General features: G+C 31.7%; 1 protein-coding gene across 7 annotated transcripts in view; it reads left to right on the plus strand.

The window, feature by feature from the left end:
* The window catches only part of PCDH11X (protocadherin 11 X-linked), a gene marked incomplete at both ends in the record, with an annotated part of 600,787 nt that overhangs the window by 480,942 nt on the left and 103,034 nt on the right, over window positions 1-16,811 (plus strand). For 5 of the 7 annotated variants that reach the window (XM_080719417.1, XM_080719418.1, XM_080719420.1 and 2 more), the window contains one exon: window positions 5,513-5,536. The exons of the other annotated variants lie outside the window; for them this stretch is intronic. In XM_080719417.1, the coding sequence (XP_080575543.1) occupies window positions 5,513-5,536 (24 nt within the window). The remainder of the gene's footprint in view (window positions 1-5,512; window positions 5,537-16,811) is intronic. 7 annotated transcript variants of the gene reach the window in all.

Genomic DNA, 16,811 nt, shown 5'->3' on the forward strand with positions numbered 1-16,811 from the left:
CCCACATTTCCGTTGGTGAAAAGTTCGCCATCCTTCATGATTCAGTTTAATTGAGCCCCTTTTCAGAACTAAGTATATTCTTTAAAGAAAAAGAGAAACTTCGAAATGTCTTCCTATTATAGTTTTATCCATAGGAAAAGACTATTTTAATAATCATTTATAAAATCATATTGTTTGAAGTAAAACATGTGAAAAATAATATTACAAGTACCATAAGTCATTTTTGTAAGTTATTCAGAATTTTTCAAGTCTTATTCATAATTGTCAGAAATAATCCCAAATGACTAAGATTCACTCCAGATGGCTTCAAACTATTTAAAACATTAAAACTATATTTTGAGGTAAAATTTTTATCTTAAATTTATAGGGGAAATAATGAATTACTTTTATTTCTCTTCAGGACATAGCTAAGTTGCTAATCACTATTTTTCAATAGGCATTCTCATTTTTAATTTTACCAAGGCAATATGTTAATTCTAAAAATCTACTCTTATATTTCTCTGGCTTTATCAGTTGTTTTGGAAAATGAGGAGGTAAATTGCACTGAATATTTAAGTCGAAATTCCCTAAAACACATATTCTAAAAGCACTAATATTTTGATGCTCTCTTCAATAAACAATTGCTCTGAGTAAGTGGGCTTGTATGCATGTATTGTTCCCATACGTTGCAAATGATCCATAAACATAATTTCGTAGCGCATGAGTTCTTTGGTAGAGAAAACATAAATTCTTATTCTATTTATTCCACTAAGTGGTTGTGTGGGTAGTAGAAAAGTTGTTTCATAGGGCATAGTGGCGCAAGGTTCTAATTCCAGTTACTTTTGAGTCTGAGACAGGAGATTCATAGATTCATGGTCAGCCCGAGCTACTTAGTGAGGCTCTCCACAAGTTAGAGAGACCTTATTTAAAAAAAAATGGGACTAAGGGTATAGCTCAGAGGTAGAATGCCCTTGGGTTCAATTCCCAATACCTAAAAAAAGTTGTTTCATTTCTCTTGACCATATTTCTTAAAATGTCTGCTGAAGATGCTAAATCAGATACCTTTGTAAGGGTCTGGTGCTTGGCTTGTATACATCTTTTATTCTACATAAAATTTAATATATATCTATATTCTTTAAAGTATGGGAAAACTATCAACATAAAACAAAAGTTTTTGACAGTGTTGTTTAGTGTGGTCCCAAAGATATCCTCTAAATAAAAGGGGGAAAAAAAAACTATAAGATGGCAGAACATACAGCTAGTAACTGGTGGACTAGAAAGATTGTGTCATCAATAAGAAAAATAAGTTAATTTCAGGAATTGGAGATGTACAAATCTAGGCCATGAAGGAATAGGCATTACATGACTTTTATTAAATAGCATGGTTTTTATCAACCAAAATTTTGTTAATGTAGAAAATGGTAATTGCATATTTATTGAAAATGTTTTAATTTCTAAGATTTTACTTACCTATATAATGAAAGCAAGTAAATGAAGCTATGAATTTGGCAGGTGTCAGTTATTATTGGTACTGTAGTTTGAGCCTTGGTTAGTTCAAACTTTGAGCACAACTCCAATTCTTTTTTCTTTAATTTTTTATTTTGAAACAGGGTCTCAATAAGTCACCATGTGCTAGCCTCGAAACTGTAATCATCATGTCTCAGCCTTCCAAATATTAGGATAACTGGCAGGTGCCATAGCTCCCATGTAGCTGTTGATGTTCCTTTTGACATGACCGCATCTTTGATCTAGTACTACCCTAACCTTTATACCAACTCCAGATAGAAGGATATAGATAGAAATTTTAGTGTACAAGGATGAAGAATTTATTTTATATTTGTAATATTTATTTCTTCTGTAAATAATATGCTCATTAAATTAATCACTTTGATCTGCATTTGTAGCCTTAACCTATCACACAATTTAAACAGAAAATGTGATTTTAGCTCCCTCTTTTTGTGGTTCAGAGTCCATGCAATCTGCATAAGTACAGCAATTCCACAGCTTATTAGTTTTGCAATCACCAGGAGTAGCACTGGGGCGATTTAAATTATATAACAAGAAGAATTGGATCTTTTTGTCACATATAGTAGAATGTTTTAAAGTTAGCATTACTCAAAGGCAACTAGGTATTGGTCTATTAACTTGGCATTACAGTATTCAAGTACATAACTTTTATTTTTCATCCCGATTCCACTATGTTCTTTGACCTTCAATACAAACTGCTGAGTGGCTTGAAAGAAAATAAATGAGAAAATTGTTCTCAAAAACTAGGTCATAACAATTTATAGTATGTGTTAGGTTTCAGATTAATTGAATCCTGATTTATTAGAATTATCTCTGTATTGGGAAGTATAGTAAACATTATAATGTGCTGAGTTAAAGAGGGGACATATGTGTATTCATCATGATAAATACATGAAGCATTATATTTCATTTGACTCTAATGACAATTATGTTTGATTATGTACAAAATTTTTTCAATTCTTATTTACCCAAGAAGTGATGAGCTTTATTTAAAATGTGCCTTTCTTAAGGTAGCTTTATTACATGACTTTAAAAATTATACACACAACTGGAAATTTTATTACTTTCTTGATATAAATGGCAGGTATTCATTGATTCATGATGCTTGATCCACAAATATTATGTCAACATTACAATTTTGTGGTTTACTCTGTTGACCTTTAATTTACTCAGGCATTGCCAGTTTATTGTTAATTCTCTTTCAAATTAACTAGCTATTTCTAATGCATATTGAGTACTTGAGTACTTGTACATGTGTGAAGGAGATACTAAAATAGGTGTGTAGGATAATATAGCATATTTTGGTATTATTCTCATAATTAATTTTGTAATATTATTTGATTTAGATAGGAGCTGATTTTACATTTACACTAGTCATTGCCTACATTTTTTAGCATATTAGGCTCACTTACTTGTATTGTTTTACTAGCCATACATTTTTCTTCAGTCATGAATTCAGAAAAAAATTCCAAGTATACCTATATGGGCTGGGCATGTTGTTCCGTGGTGAAAAGCTTGCTTAGCATGTGCAAGGACCTGGGTTCCATCTCCAATACAGCAGAACAAAACAAAAACAAAAACACTAAATTATACTCAAAGTGATAATTTATGCAAAAATAATGTTCATATTACTATTGCATTTGTGCAAGTAAAAATATTGGCACCTGAATAAATTAAATCAAACTATTTCACAGCTTAAAACTATTTTGATTTTAAAAACAAGTTTGATTTGTTAGATATATTTATCTTCTATATTATAAAATCATATTTAAGTTATACATACATAATATTTTACATACCTATCCTTAATATTATATTAATGGGTAAATATTGTTCCACAATTATTTCATTATGAATTTTAACAAAATAATATCTACACAATCTATCTACTACCTCTACTTTTAGCATACTTTGTGCACTAACAAATATCTAGAAAGACTAGATGTTTCAAATAGGAAATTAAGTTTGTTCACTAAATAAAGAGCAGTGTTGGATGAAGTACTTACATGTCAACAATGGTTATATCTGAAAGTGTCTTCTAAGTAGGAGCATTCCAGCCTAGAGTCCTTCGTTTCTTCTAGGCAGAATCTGCTTATTTTCTTAAACTTTAAGGAAAATTGATCAATATTTGACTTGTGTCATTTATGAATCAATTTTAACTTTTCGTGTTGGGAAGCAAAGGTCTTGAATAGGCTTTTCAAATGAGCCTGGTTTGCTTTTATTGTTATCACGTCACCTGTTCTGCTTCTTTTATTTGTCCCTCTATACCCTTAGAAATAAGTCCAGACCCATCACATTTCTTTCTTTCTGACCTTTTCAGTTACTAAATTAGAAAGAATTTTGATTGTTAAGTTCTACACCACACTGAAATTAAAGTTTTATAAATGAAAAGCAAGTACCTTATTAGTTCACTGCCTAAAGCAATCCTTTCCTTTTATTCCAATATATTCGAAAACTCAATTTAAACATTAAAAGTTAATGATTCATTACAATACACAATTAGAATATTTTGTATTTGTATGTGTCTGTAAATCTTATCCCAAATTATATTTTGTAGAGCAATCCAGACCCAAGTGTTTTATGAAAGCAGTTATTTTTCTTCTCTACTTCAACTTACATTACTATTAAATTACATTACTTATAGATAAAACACCTTTTGATAAAAATAAATGTGTTATGCATATGTCAATGACAGAAAAACATTAAACAACGTTCTTTTAAGAATGCATATGACTGCATAAAAACATTACTTTCGCCCTTTCACTTTCAATTCTCTAGCTTTGACCCACTGTTTCTCAACATTTTATGTCTTTGCTTTCATAAGAGTTCAGTTTTATTTAAAGTGGATTTTTTTTTTTTTGTGGTACTGGGAATGGAACCCAGGGGTAATTTACCTTTGAGCTACTTCCTCAGCCCTATTTTTTTATTCTTTATTTTGAAACAGGGTCTCACTAAGTTACGGAGGGCCTCACTAAGTAGCTGAGGCTGTCCTTGAACCACCATCCTCCTGTCTCAGCCTCCCAAATGCTGGGATTACAAGCGTGTGCCACTATGCCCAGCAGAAGTAGATTTTTAGACATGTTCAAATTTTTTAATTTTAAGTTTCATTATTATATTAACATTATTATATATTTCCTAAAATGCAAAAGTTATTAGGAAATCACTTTTACTTTTGTCCTTAAAATTTTACAAAAAAAAATTGAGAGTAATTTATCATACTGATAAAAAAAAATCAAGGTTTTATATATTTAGAACTATTTTCTTGAAAAATAGGAATTGATGCTCATTTTAGATAAAGCATGATCTTGTAGGGTTTGAACAAAGTCATTTAGCTTGAATTTACCTAGTGAATATGGTAATAATCTGTAATCCCTGTATTTTAATTGTGCGAAATAATATAAAATGTTATTTGTGAAGATAGCTATATTATCAAATGAGTTAAACCATAATAAGAATAAGCTTCTTTACTCATTCTCCTTCAAGTATCTATTGATTTTTGGTTACTTCCATTACTATTTTCACCATCAGAATTTAGAGATGGAGCAACCTGTTAAGTAAAATACAATATTTCTTTATACTACATTTCTGCTAGAAGAGTCCCCTGACATTAATTTCCATTTCAATAGGGGACTAAACCGTTGCCATCACAGGCAGTAAAGCCATGAAATCCACTGAATTCTTATTAAAACTAAAAAGCATTTAGTCCCTAAAAGAATAAGTAAAAACACATTGCCTTCAGGGAAAGGACCAATCATTGCTTCCAAAAAGGCTTAGACAAATTTTGTATAGGCTTAGTCAAATCCTACAAAAATATATTATAGAGGAGAGCATTCATGGACCGTCTGTCCTTATCTAGTTTTTTCAACAGAAATAGATGGTGGTCTGTAAAGTGAGGTTGAAAATATAATGCAGTGTTTTAAAATTTGTGTTTCTGTATTTAAGCTGATAAAATGTGTTGCGAATAAGAGAAAATACTGTGTTTAACTTTATTAAAATCTCTTTTTAGCTTTCATTCCTGGACTAAAGAAAGGTACAGTAGAAATCAATGCCAACCCATGACCAAGCTGCATGTTCCATTGTACAATGAACTGCTGATTTTTGTTTGTTTTAAGAACTTTTGACTTTCCTACATCTCATAAAGCCCTGCAATCTCAACTGTTTGCTTCAAACGTATTTTAATATGTTTTAAATAAACAGATACAGGATATTCAGTTCGTTTTATATTTTGAATTCTTAGATACCTTTTCAAATTATATGTCACCAGTCCTTAGATAATGAAATTAATATGACCACAGGGTCATTTATTGGATTTAAGTAGCTACTTTCAAATTACCTATGCATTCAATTATTCACTTTGCCTCTGGCAGTGTAAGCAGTTTTAGTATTTGGTCTGATAAAATTACAATTTTCAATATTTCAATCCAATTTGAAGCATAAATTATGTATGGTATGCCGGGCGTGGTGGTGCACGCTTGTCATCCCAGCATTAGTGAGGCGGATATAAGAGGCTCACGATTCGCGGACCACCTCAGCTACTTAGCGAGGCCCTTGGCAACTCAGTGAGACTGTTTCAAAACTAAAAGGACTAAAAAATAGGGCTGGGGCGTAGCTCAGAGGTCGAATGCCCCTGGATTCCATCCTCAGTTCCGCAAAAATAAATAAATAAATAAAAATGTATGATGTATATATACTTATTTATATAATCAAAGTTTACTTTCTTGTGAAATGGTACATAATGTGGAAAATGTAATTTTCTGCAAAATTTTAATGTATAGGCTACATGTGAGTCTATAGTGTTGTAATTTGACAACACATTTCTTTAAACATGGAGTTTAAGCAATCAGTTGAAATGCATATAATTTTGTTGCACTGAAAAAATTTTAAAATGATACAGGATACTCTGAAAGTTCCAAATACATATGACGCTAATTTTGTGCATATGCATGCATCTTTATTGGCCATATTTGGGGATGGATCTTCATGTCATTCCATTACTATTTAAAATAGCTATTTATTTTATTCATAAACTTTTAACTGTTATTTATATTCCATTGATATATTGATAAAATGAAAGATAACTTAAATGATAAATCATCTTAAAGTCATAAATCTAAATCATTAGGTAAAGAAGAACCTACCTTTATTTTTGGCATAGCAATACTAAGAGCATGCTTTGTTACTTTTGGTATTTTGAATGTTGCTTTAGACTTTTTCTATTAAATTACATAGTTCTGTTGTGACCTTATGGAATCAGTTTTGATATCCATGATAAAATATTTTGCAACCATGCAAGTAGGGAAATTTCAAGGGAAATATTTGGCTCCTTTTGAAAATTTTTAAATATTTAACATTTAGGGGACAACTTAGGCTAAAGTGAGTGCTGTGTGTGCTCTTCATTTCCTCACTCCTTTTCTCATGAGTTTTTCTGTAGTCCCTGTCACTATTCAAAAACTATAGATATCTAATAGTCATGGGGACTCATTTGTGTTTGTGATACAAAATCAAAGTGTTTGGATCATAATGATGTATAAGTCTATTGAAAATAGCATTTTAATGTAAAAATACCATGAATTTTGATGGCAGTCCTGCAACTCACTAGTTGTAAACTTTTAACAAAGTCATTGGAACTTGCAGAATCTCTACTTTATCGCATTTTAAAAATTGTGGAAGCTCTATGTTTCTCAAGTGTGATGATATAAAAACAATGGTAATAATACCAAAATCTAAAATGACTAGTAATTTAATAAGTATAATATTCTATACACTGTTCCTAGATCTACATATATTTTCAATGTAGCATTTTTATGTGCAGGTTCTATTATTATTCCCAGTTTTCAGAGGAGGAAACTGAGGCAAAGTTAAATATTATAAGAATTTATTTTTATTTTATAATCTTTAAAGCACTTTCATTATGTAAGATGACCATAAATCTGAGTCTTTTAAACTGCTAATACATCTTTGAATATTTATAACTCCAATTAAACTCCTACATTTTTGTTTTTATTGAACAATATGTACTTAGGATATTCATAATGCAACTGGATTCTGACTCCAAACTATACTGAAAAACCACAGTATAATTTACTGTTATATTTTATGAAAATATTCTTATAACATTTTGTATATCTACTTATCATAGTCAGTTCATTTGAGTATACAAAGTATACATTTGGGCTATTATTTATCACACATAGGAATAACTTTCTAAGCATACTTCATATGTGAAATAGTACTCTGTGACATTAATCATAAATAGATGAAGCTAAGATTATTTCATTGATTCAACTTTTGCATTGAGGGCTGACTGATTTCCATGGATGACACTAAATAATTTTCTAAAATACATAGGCTTTTCCTCTATTTGTAAATTAAATATATGCACACAAATGCTTTTAGTAAGAGAATAACTTCCATATAAAGAGATATCTTATTTGTCCTCAAAGTAGAAATCACATATGCTTCAGTTCATTCAGGAAAAAATTATTTTGTAAATTGCTCTTTAGGAAAAATACAGTGATAAAATTGATAAATTAATTTCTTGGATTTGTTTACAAGTATACTTTTTGCACATTTTAGTATAAGTTCGTGACTTTCACCTGCATCAACATATTTTCTGTTGTCATTGAGTTATAAGGCTTGTAAGCAATAGTATATTCATTTGTCTGCTGTCTGAGTTTCCATTATCTGAGTAATGCTTTTTTATTTGATATTACTTATATTAGATTACAGAACAAAAAGTATAAAAACTAATCATCTTGCAAATGTTTTGAGAACATTTTCAAAGTACTGATTCAATGAACTATATTTTGAGTGTTTCAACCATTTTTATTTAATTTATTCATCACTACTAAAGCATTATAGATAACAATTTTTAAATCTATCGATTTACTCAATATATACACAAATGACAGAATATATTTCAGAATATATACCCATTGTAATTTGTAAAATGGATCATTCACAATTTTAGGAAATGACTCTCTTAATTTGAGATATTTAACTAAAATATCTAAATGCCATATTAACACTTGTTTTTAACTGCTATGTTTGTTTATTCTTTTAAAAAGTTTTACCATGGATGACTTTAGCAAATTATATCCATGTTTTATATCGATAGTTCTTGTTTTTATTCAAACTAAAGTATTAATACCAAAGATAGACTCAGGCAAGAAAACAGTATATACAAAAAGCTATTGATTATAATTCATATTTTAATTATATCTATTAAAACAAAATAAGCTAACTGAAGCAAGCCATCACCACCAACATAAACAAGATATAGCCTGTGAGGATTCTTAAAATCTGAAGGACCTGCATTAATGATGAAGTTGGGTAGAAAATGCCTTTCAAGAATATTTGAAATATAATCTAACTGAAAAATGAGATTCTATGCTTACCTATCTCTCAAATTTTGACCTTGCTTCTTCATGTTAATTCTCATTTGGTAGTTATTATTATTTGCCTTGCTTTGAAAAATTGGTAAAAAATATTATTTGGCATTACAGAAATATGTTTATTTTCTGTCCACCTCTTACTTGAGGCAGTTATTAGGTAGAATGTTTTATTTGAAATACACTGTAAAAATGGGTATTTTGTGTTAAGATATGCAAACATTGATTATTAATCAGGCAACTTTATTTTTAACCATTATTATATTTTATATTTTTTAATTGGTACATTGTAGTCATACATCTTAATGGAGTTCAAGATGGTAGAGGCAGACATGCACACATCACTCATTTAGCCCTTTCCCATTCCCTCCTATTTCTTCTTCTCATGTTTGGCTTAGTGATTGACTTTGATATATATATGAATGTAAGTCATATACATTAAGAAATTTCCCTCCTCCCCCCACCCATTCCCCTCAGTTAGGTCAACTTATTTACTCATCTACAGAATCTCCTTCTTTGTCTAGAGCTCCTCCTATGACCATTTTATTCTGCCCATCCAAGAACATGTAAGACCTTTTCATCTCCTAAGATCTTTGATTTATTTTTTCAACATTTTTGAATTTTCTTTATAGATGCCTTTTACCCTCTTTGTTAGGTTTATTTCTAATTATTTTATTTTTTGTGGAATATCCTGAGTAGAAGTGTTTTCTGAATTTCTTTTTCAATAAATTTATGGTTGGCATACAAGAAAGCTTCTGATTTTTTTAAAGATTTATTTTGTGTTCAAACACTTTGCTGAATTTGTTGATCAGTTCTCTAAGCTTTTTGGTTGAATTTTCTGGGTCTTTTAATTATAGTATTATGTCATCTGCAAACAGGAATATTTTTAGTACTTTCCTATTTCTACTCCTTTGATATTTTTCTCTTGCCTCATTAATCTCAAGTATTATATTGAAAAAAATGTCATTATTGACATCCTTGTCTTGTTCCTGTTTTTAGGGGGCATTCTTGCAGTTTTTCCCCATTAAATGTTGGCTATGGGCCAATTTTATCTTGATTTTATGATGTTGAGGTATGTTCCTTCTCTTCCAATTACCTTCAGTACTTTTAGCATAAATAAGTGTTATATTTTGTCAAATATTTTTTCAGCGTCTATTGAAATGATCATGTAATTTTGTATTTGGTTCTGTTTTTCTGATGAATTACATGCATTTTTTTGTATGTTGAATCAGCCTTGGATTCCTGGGATGAGCACTACTTGGTCATGGCATATGATTTTTTTTAATGTGATTTTGAGTGCTTGTTTCTAGTATTTTGTTTAGCAGTTTTACATCTAAATTCATCAATAATATAGATCTATAGTTTTCTTGAGTTCTCTTTATTTTGGTTTTGTATTAATATGATCTTGGCTTTGTAGAATGTATTTTGGAGAGTCTCATTTATTTCTATTTTATAAAATAGATTGAGGAGTATTGGGATTATCTCTTCTATAACGGTGTTGTAAAATATACTTGGGAAATCTTGTGGTCCTAGGCTTTTGTTTGATGATAGACACTTTATTGCTGACTCAATCTCTTTGATTGCTACTGATTGATTTTAATTTTCTTTATCTTCTTCATTCTATTTAGGAAGGACTTACTGTGTAGAAAATTGTCAATATCTTTTAAGTTTTCCATTTTGTTGGAGTATAGTTTTTCAAATTAGTCTCTGATAATCCTCTGAATTTCCATACTATTGGTGGTAATATCTCCTTTTCCATCTCTTATTTTAGTAATTTGCATTGATTCTCTCTTTTTATGGTTAGGTTGGCTAGTGGTTTATCCATTTTCTTTATTAAAAAAAAAAAAAAACAGGTTTTGATGCCAGCTGCAAGCCTGGGTCTCTGAGCTCTTAAAAATGGCCTCTTTCTGAGATTCTCTCAGTCTATGCATTTTTCCCCAGCCTGTATCACTGGAGCTGGATCCAGTGTAAGGGATGATCTCCATGCTTTCCACAGACCCTGAACTCTTTTATTTCCCTGCCTAGGAAGTTGGCGGGTGCCTGTGGGACCAGACCTAGTGTATAAGTAGGAATCTGCATTCTCCACGGATAGGGCTCGGTTGGTCACCTCGATTGGGTGGTTTGTGATGATCTCCAGAGGCTGTATTAGGCTGTCACACCCTGCAGACTATAGGCTTCTTTGCCCGATTGACCCTGTGAATTGTTCCTAATATGTGCCTCCGCTGTGTCCAAGAGCCTACTCCACTCTCAGCAGGATGAACTGCAAAGTCTCAAACTCTAAGAGTATTTTGCTTTCTGCCTGAATAACTGTGGCCAAGCTTGGTGGTCTCCCATAGGGATGGCTGGTTTACTTACAGTGTTGTTGAGCAACACTCTGGATCTCTGCAGTATGAGGTGGAATCTGTCACCTCTGCTGCAGGCTCTATTTGAGATTCTGGGCAATATGATCTCTGGAGCGTGGGGCAAGGAGCAGACCACTTACAATTCTGGTAAGCTGAGGCTGCTCACTTCCCATCAAGTCACTGGCTGTTGTGCCGCTTCCCTCCGTCTCCATCTCCCTGAAAGTCCTTTATTTTATTTTATTTTATTTTACTTTATTTTTATTTGGTGTGTAGTCTGGTGGGAATATTTAGGATCTTCTCTCGTAGCAAATTTTAAGTATACAATGCAATATTTTTGTTGTTATTGTATATGTTTATATATTCTCACTGCTCTAAACCTCAGTGCAATGTATAACTGCAATGCAACAAGAAAAGCATAAAACAAAGAATAGGCCACTTTCTGATTAGGTAAATTGTTCATCTGAAACTACAGCTCAGACATATTGAATTTCAAGTTCATTTATTACTCTTGATTTTGACCAATACTATCTTCTTCACAGTGTGTCTCAAAATGTGACATGTATTTGACAAAGACAGAACATATCAGTTCCAGCCAGGAAAACATATTCTAAGTGCTCAAATAGCTAAATGCACCTAGTGGCTACAGTATCAGCTTTAGATCTTTCTACAAAAGTAATGATTAACGGTTGTTTTGGGATTTGGTATGCATTGATTTGATATTATACCTGGAAGAGAAACAAGCAAAACCTTGAAGCCATTGAATTTATACTTGCTCATCACTATTTCCCCTCTGGTTAACCATAGTTCAAAGAACAAAACAATAGACAATTGGAAAAAGTGCTCCAGTCTGTGTGTGTATGTGTATACACCCAGTTGTTGTGCTGGGGATTGAACTCAGTACTTCTCCATTGAGCTACACCCACAGTACACTCACCTTGACTTTAACTGGAAAGAATATTGGTTAAAATATTAATAAATGTGTAGCAGCAAAGGTCCTTTTGGATCAAAGCTCATGCTTTTAATTGCAGGCTTTGTGTTACAACTTTGAGGCTCTTAAGATAAACAATTTGTTGCCATTTTGATCTCCTTGAAAATCTTGAGTTGATTTCAAGAGGAGCCATTGCTAAAAAAAATAAAAAATAAAAAATAAAAAACACTGACTGACAATAAATAACCTGGAGGAAACACAAACATAAATTTTCAAAAATATACTAAATTATCACATAGAATTTCATGATAGTTAATTTGTAAAGTAACCAGAATATGGAGCTAGAATGTTATTAAATTTTTATTCTCCTGTTTGTTTTGTTTAAAATCTGACACTTCAGTTTTAAAATATTAAAAATATAATTTAACATGTCAACATGAATGTTAAGAATGTGATTTTCTAAAAACATTAAATGAAAGCCTATATAAAAATCTAATAATTATATAATTTTATAACTATATTTGGTATTTATTGTGTGCATGTTCACCGAATGTATTGTGTAGACTTATTAATAATGATGTTAAATAGTGGGGTGTGTTAGAGATAGTTAAAATTATATATTTCTTCAGAAGCTTCAAAATCAGTTAATAGTAGTTCAAAATATAGCCAATCTAAAAACAGAAAATACTTTAAAAATGATCAAATGTATTATACATTTAATATGACAACACTCAAGAAAATTGACAAATGCTTGATACTCTTAAATCAAATCAAATCTAATTATATCATTGCTGATTGAAAAGATGGGAAAGACATTATTTAGCTATTGCTCAGATCAAAGTTAGATTTAGAAAACACATTTTAACAGTTTGCAGCTTGGAACAAGCAGCTGTTGGAATTTACACCAGTTTGAATTTACACCATAATAACAAAGTTAAAATTTCTTTGTAGTCAGTATTTATTGCTGTGCTACAAGTATATTAATAACCTAGAAGAAAGAAGAAAAAAATGGGAAACTTTATAGAACTTCTATTAAATGTTATAAACTTATAGTAACTTGTGCTTTCTTAAGAATAAAATATTGCTGGGCATGTGGCTTATTGAGAGACCACGGGCTTAACATATGGAAGGCCCTAGGTTAAATCTTTAGCATGACAAAAAAAGGGAAAAATATTTTGTAAAGTAAAATAGAAGAAATATTTCTATCAGTAAATATTGGAATATATAAAATTTTAACATTAAAATGATGTATCCAAGTAGAAACTGAGAGATGAATGTAAAATAATAGTACTGAAGCTGAACATAATATTTTATATACTTGATATATGATTTAAAAATAATCAAAACATGACATGATTTTATAAATTATTGAATAGCATTGAGAAAATTGACAAAATATTTGGAAATTATAGTTAAACTAATAGATAAATCTAAAAAAATTATAGTAAATGTAAGAGCTGACTATAAAACTAAGGATATAAAATTTAGAGGAAAATAAGTAAATATTAACTATTAAAAGCACTATATCATTTCATTTTTTATTTGAGTATAAATAATGATAATATTATTCCTGAATTGTTGTAATAAAAATATTTAGTTAAATTGGGTTACTCAAATTAGTTCTCATGGTGATGCTTTGAAAAATACTTGAAAGAAGAAGACAGTAAAAGTCAGGATACACTGTATTAAGTAATAGTTATACTCTTCATTTTTATGGGTGTTTAAATTCATATTAAGAATAATTATCAACTTCAATGTGTAGGCGTAAAACAGTACTCATTTTTCACATTTCAATGTACCAACAAATGAAGTTAGTCACTTTCAAATAGGTTATTTTTAAGTAGGCAGTTTTATGATTCCTTCATATAATATCAAATTTTTGTGTATTTGTAGATGTAATCCTGTTTTCCCCTTAGTTTTAATGTACTTAGAGTGTAAAATAATTGATATAATCTTTGCACAGTTTTGCTTTTTCTCCTTCTCTCTTCCTATATTATGGGCCTTTTGGCACATCTCCTTCTTTATCTTCAACAATGTTTGTTGAAGACCAGGTACATGACAGAAAATACACTAAGCTCTTGTCCTTAAATCATCTGGTTTCTCCCCAATAAAAAAGTGTTGTGGTTTGGCGCCCTTAGAAAGAGAGAAAAGCTAGAGCTTAGAGCACAGCACCATGCCACAGAGTGACACAGTGGGATGACCCCAAAACAAAGTTAGCCCCGCGTGGGTGCCAAAAATATTACGGATTGGGAGAATATGGTTATGGGGAAACTGTTTCCCGGGAACCCCTGCTAGGATCCCCGGACACACTTTCCCTCAACCCATAACAAAACCCAAAACGACCAAAACCAGAAAAAACACGTGGATTCTTGTCCTAAGCTAAGAATAAATATGCATAGCTTGGACAGTCGCTGAAGATTTAAAGAAATTTATTAAAACATAGAAATACAGAGATAGTTACAGCCCTGTGCCGGAAAGTGGCCCAGGGGAGCAATTTGAATGAAAATACCAAAGAACTCCAGTTTCCTGAGTGCTTTTATCCCGACAAAGTCTGAGGTAGGTCCTTTGATCTGTAGATATCTCTAGCCCTATCTCTAGGCCAGTTCTGTTGTCTCCAGCCAGATTTACCCTGGAAGGGGTGGGGGGTGTCCTACCTCCAAACACAGCCCTCTACACCTCTTGTTCCAAGATGTGTGAAATTGCTTCTCCGGGATCTGTGATTTCTTTCTATCCCTTAGGCCATTTGTTTCTCTTTTAGAAATGTAAAGAAGCCTTTTCCCTGGCTCTAGCTTTCTTTCCTTCCCTTTAGAAATGTAAAGTACAAGTCCCTCCTTTCTGCTAGCCCTGGCCTTCTTTAGTATATGTGATATATTTTCAAAATTGGAAATCTTTCCCAATACTGATACATTAATATATTTTAAAACCTCTTTCCAATACTAGTTCAAAAGGAATGCCAGGGCAGAAATATTATGGTTTAGGTATAGTTATAGGTGGAAATAAGATATATAACATTATTCTAAGTGAGATTAGTCAGTCACAAAATAGTAAAAAAAAAAAAAAGATATTTTTTTTAAATGATTAGTGTACATGAAAATAGTTGTGTACCGAAAGGGAGGTGAAAGTACATAAATAGAAATGTAGCTTTTCAAAATCATATATGTATCTATAACTACAGAATCTACCTGGACCTCTACCTACAGAGGACCTCTACTTACAGAGGTCTACAAACCCTGATCCTATGGTCTCAGCCTCCAGAATGCTGGGATTACCGGCGTGTGCTGCCACGCCCGGCCTATTTCTCATAATCTTGACCCATTTCATCAGGGGGAACATAATATCTATATGATACCACTGGTGATGTTATCTTTTTTGTGCTCTAATTGGTACATTACAGTCTTACAACATAATGTAAATCATATTGACAATAACATACATGAACACGCTTTTGGTGCCTCCCCTCCCCATTTCCCTCCATCCCAATACAGACTACCCAAAATGATGTTGGTATGATGATGGAGGACATGGACGAAGCCTGAGGAATGAAAGATTTCCAACAAGTTAAGGTGGTTTGACAAAAGGTCAAATTCTCTAAGACTCTGTGTGTAACTCCTGTTCTCTACAGAATTCGCTCCCCGAGGCCTACCAGTGAGAGCAGGAGCTGATCTTCATCACATTTTCAGTAATCTTTTAAGAGTTCGCATTGTTCTCCCCAGTTTTTGTTAGTTTCCTTTGATTATTGTATTTTAGTGATTTACGGCACAAGCCCTATACCTAACAATCCCCATTTTACCTTGGTGTTTGCCTTTTCCCATGAAGACATGATACTTAACCTAGCTGAAAAGGGGTATAAGAAACCTAGTTTTAGAGAATAAAATTGTCAGTTGCATGAGAAGCAATTGTCCATGTCTTCATTTCAAGTCTCTCCCTCCCAAGTCCCGGAGGGGAATCTCTGACAATATGATGTGATGTTATCTTTTAAAATCTGGTTAAGGTGATTTCTGCCTTGAACGTTGCCATTCCCTCCTACTATTCTCTACTCTTTGGAAGCAAGCTTCTAAGTGTGATGAATAAATTGATGATAAATGTGTACATAAACAAATTTTAGCATTTTCACTGGGATATAATACCCATGACATAAAATTTACCCATTTGAAGCATAAAGTTTAACCGTTATTAGTATACTCACAGGATTACATAACCATAACCACAATCTAATTTGAAAACATTTTTACCATTCCCCAAAAGAAACTCTATACTTATTAGCTATCAACCTTGATTACTCTACATCTTATAACCTTTCCTCCTCCTCTCTCAGGAAACTATTAACCTATTTTTTTCACCTTTGGATTGGACAATTCTGGATATTTGATATAAATGGTATCATTTAGAGTTTTTGTGACTGTCTTATTTCATAATGCATTGTTGTAGAATGTATCAGTATTATCAGTATTTTAAAGCCTTTTTTCTTTTTAGTTTTGATGAAACTATAATTTAAAACTTCTATGCTAAACCATTTTTAAGTGTAAAGTTCAGTGGTAGTTTGTAGATGAATAGTATGCTATTATATGGATATACTGTTTTGAAGAAGATGTTACGGTTTGGGAAACTGTCCCCAGGGACCTTTGTTAGACCCCTGGGAATAAT

This window comes from Muscardinus avellanarius, assembly GCF_963383645.1.
Source record: "Muscardinus avellanarius genome assembly, chromosome: X".
Classification (NCBI taxonomy): domain Eukaryota; kingdom Metazoa; phylum Chordata; class Mammalia; order Rodentia; family Gliridae; genus Muscardinus; species Muscardinus avellanarius.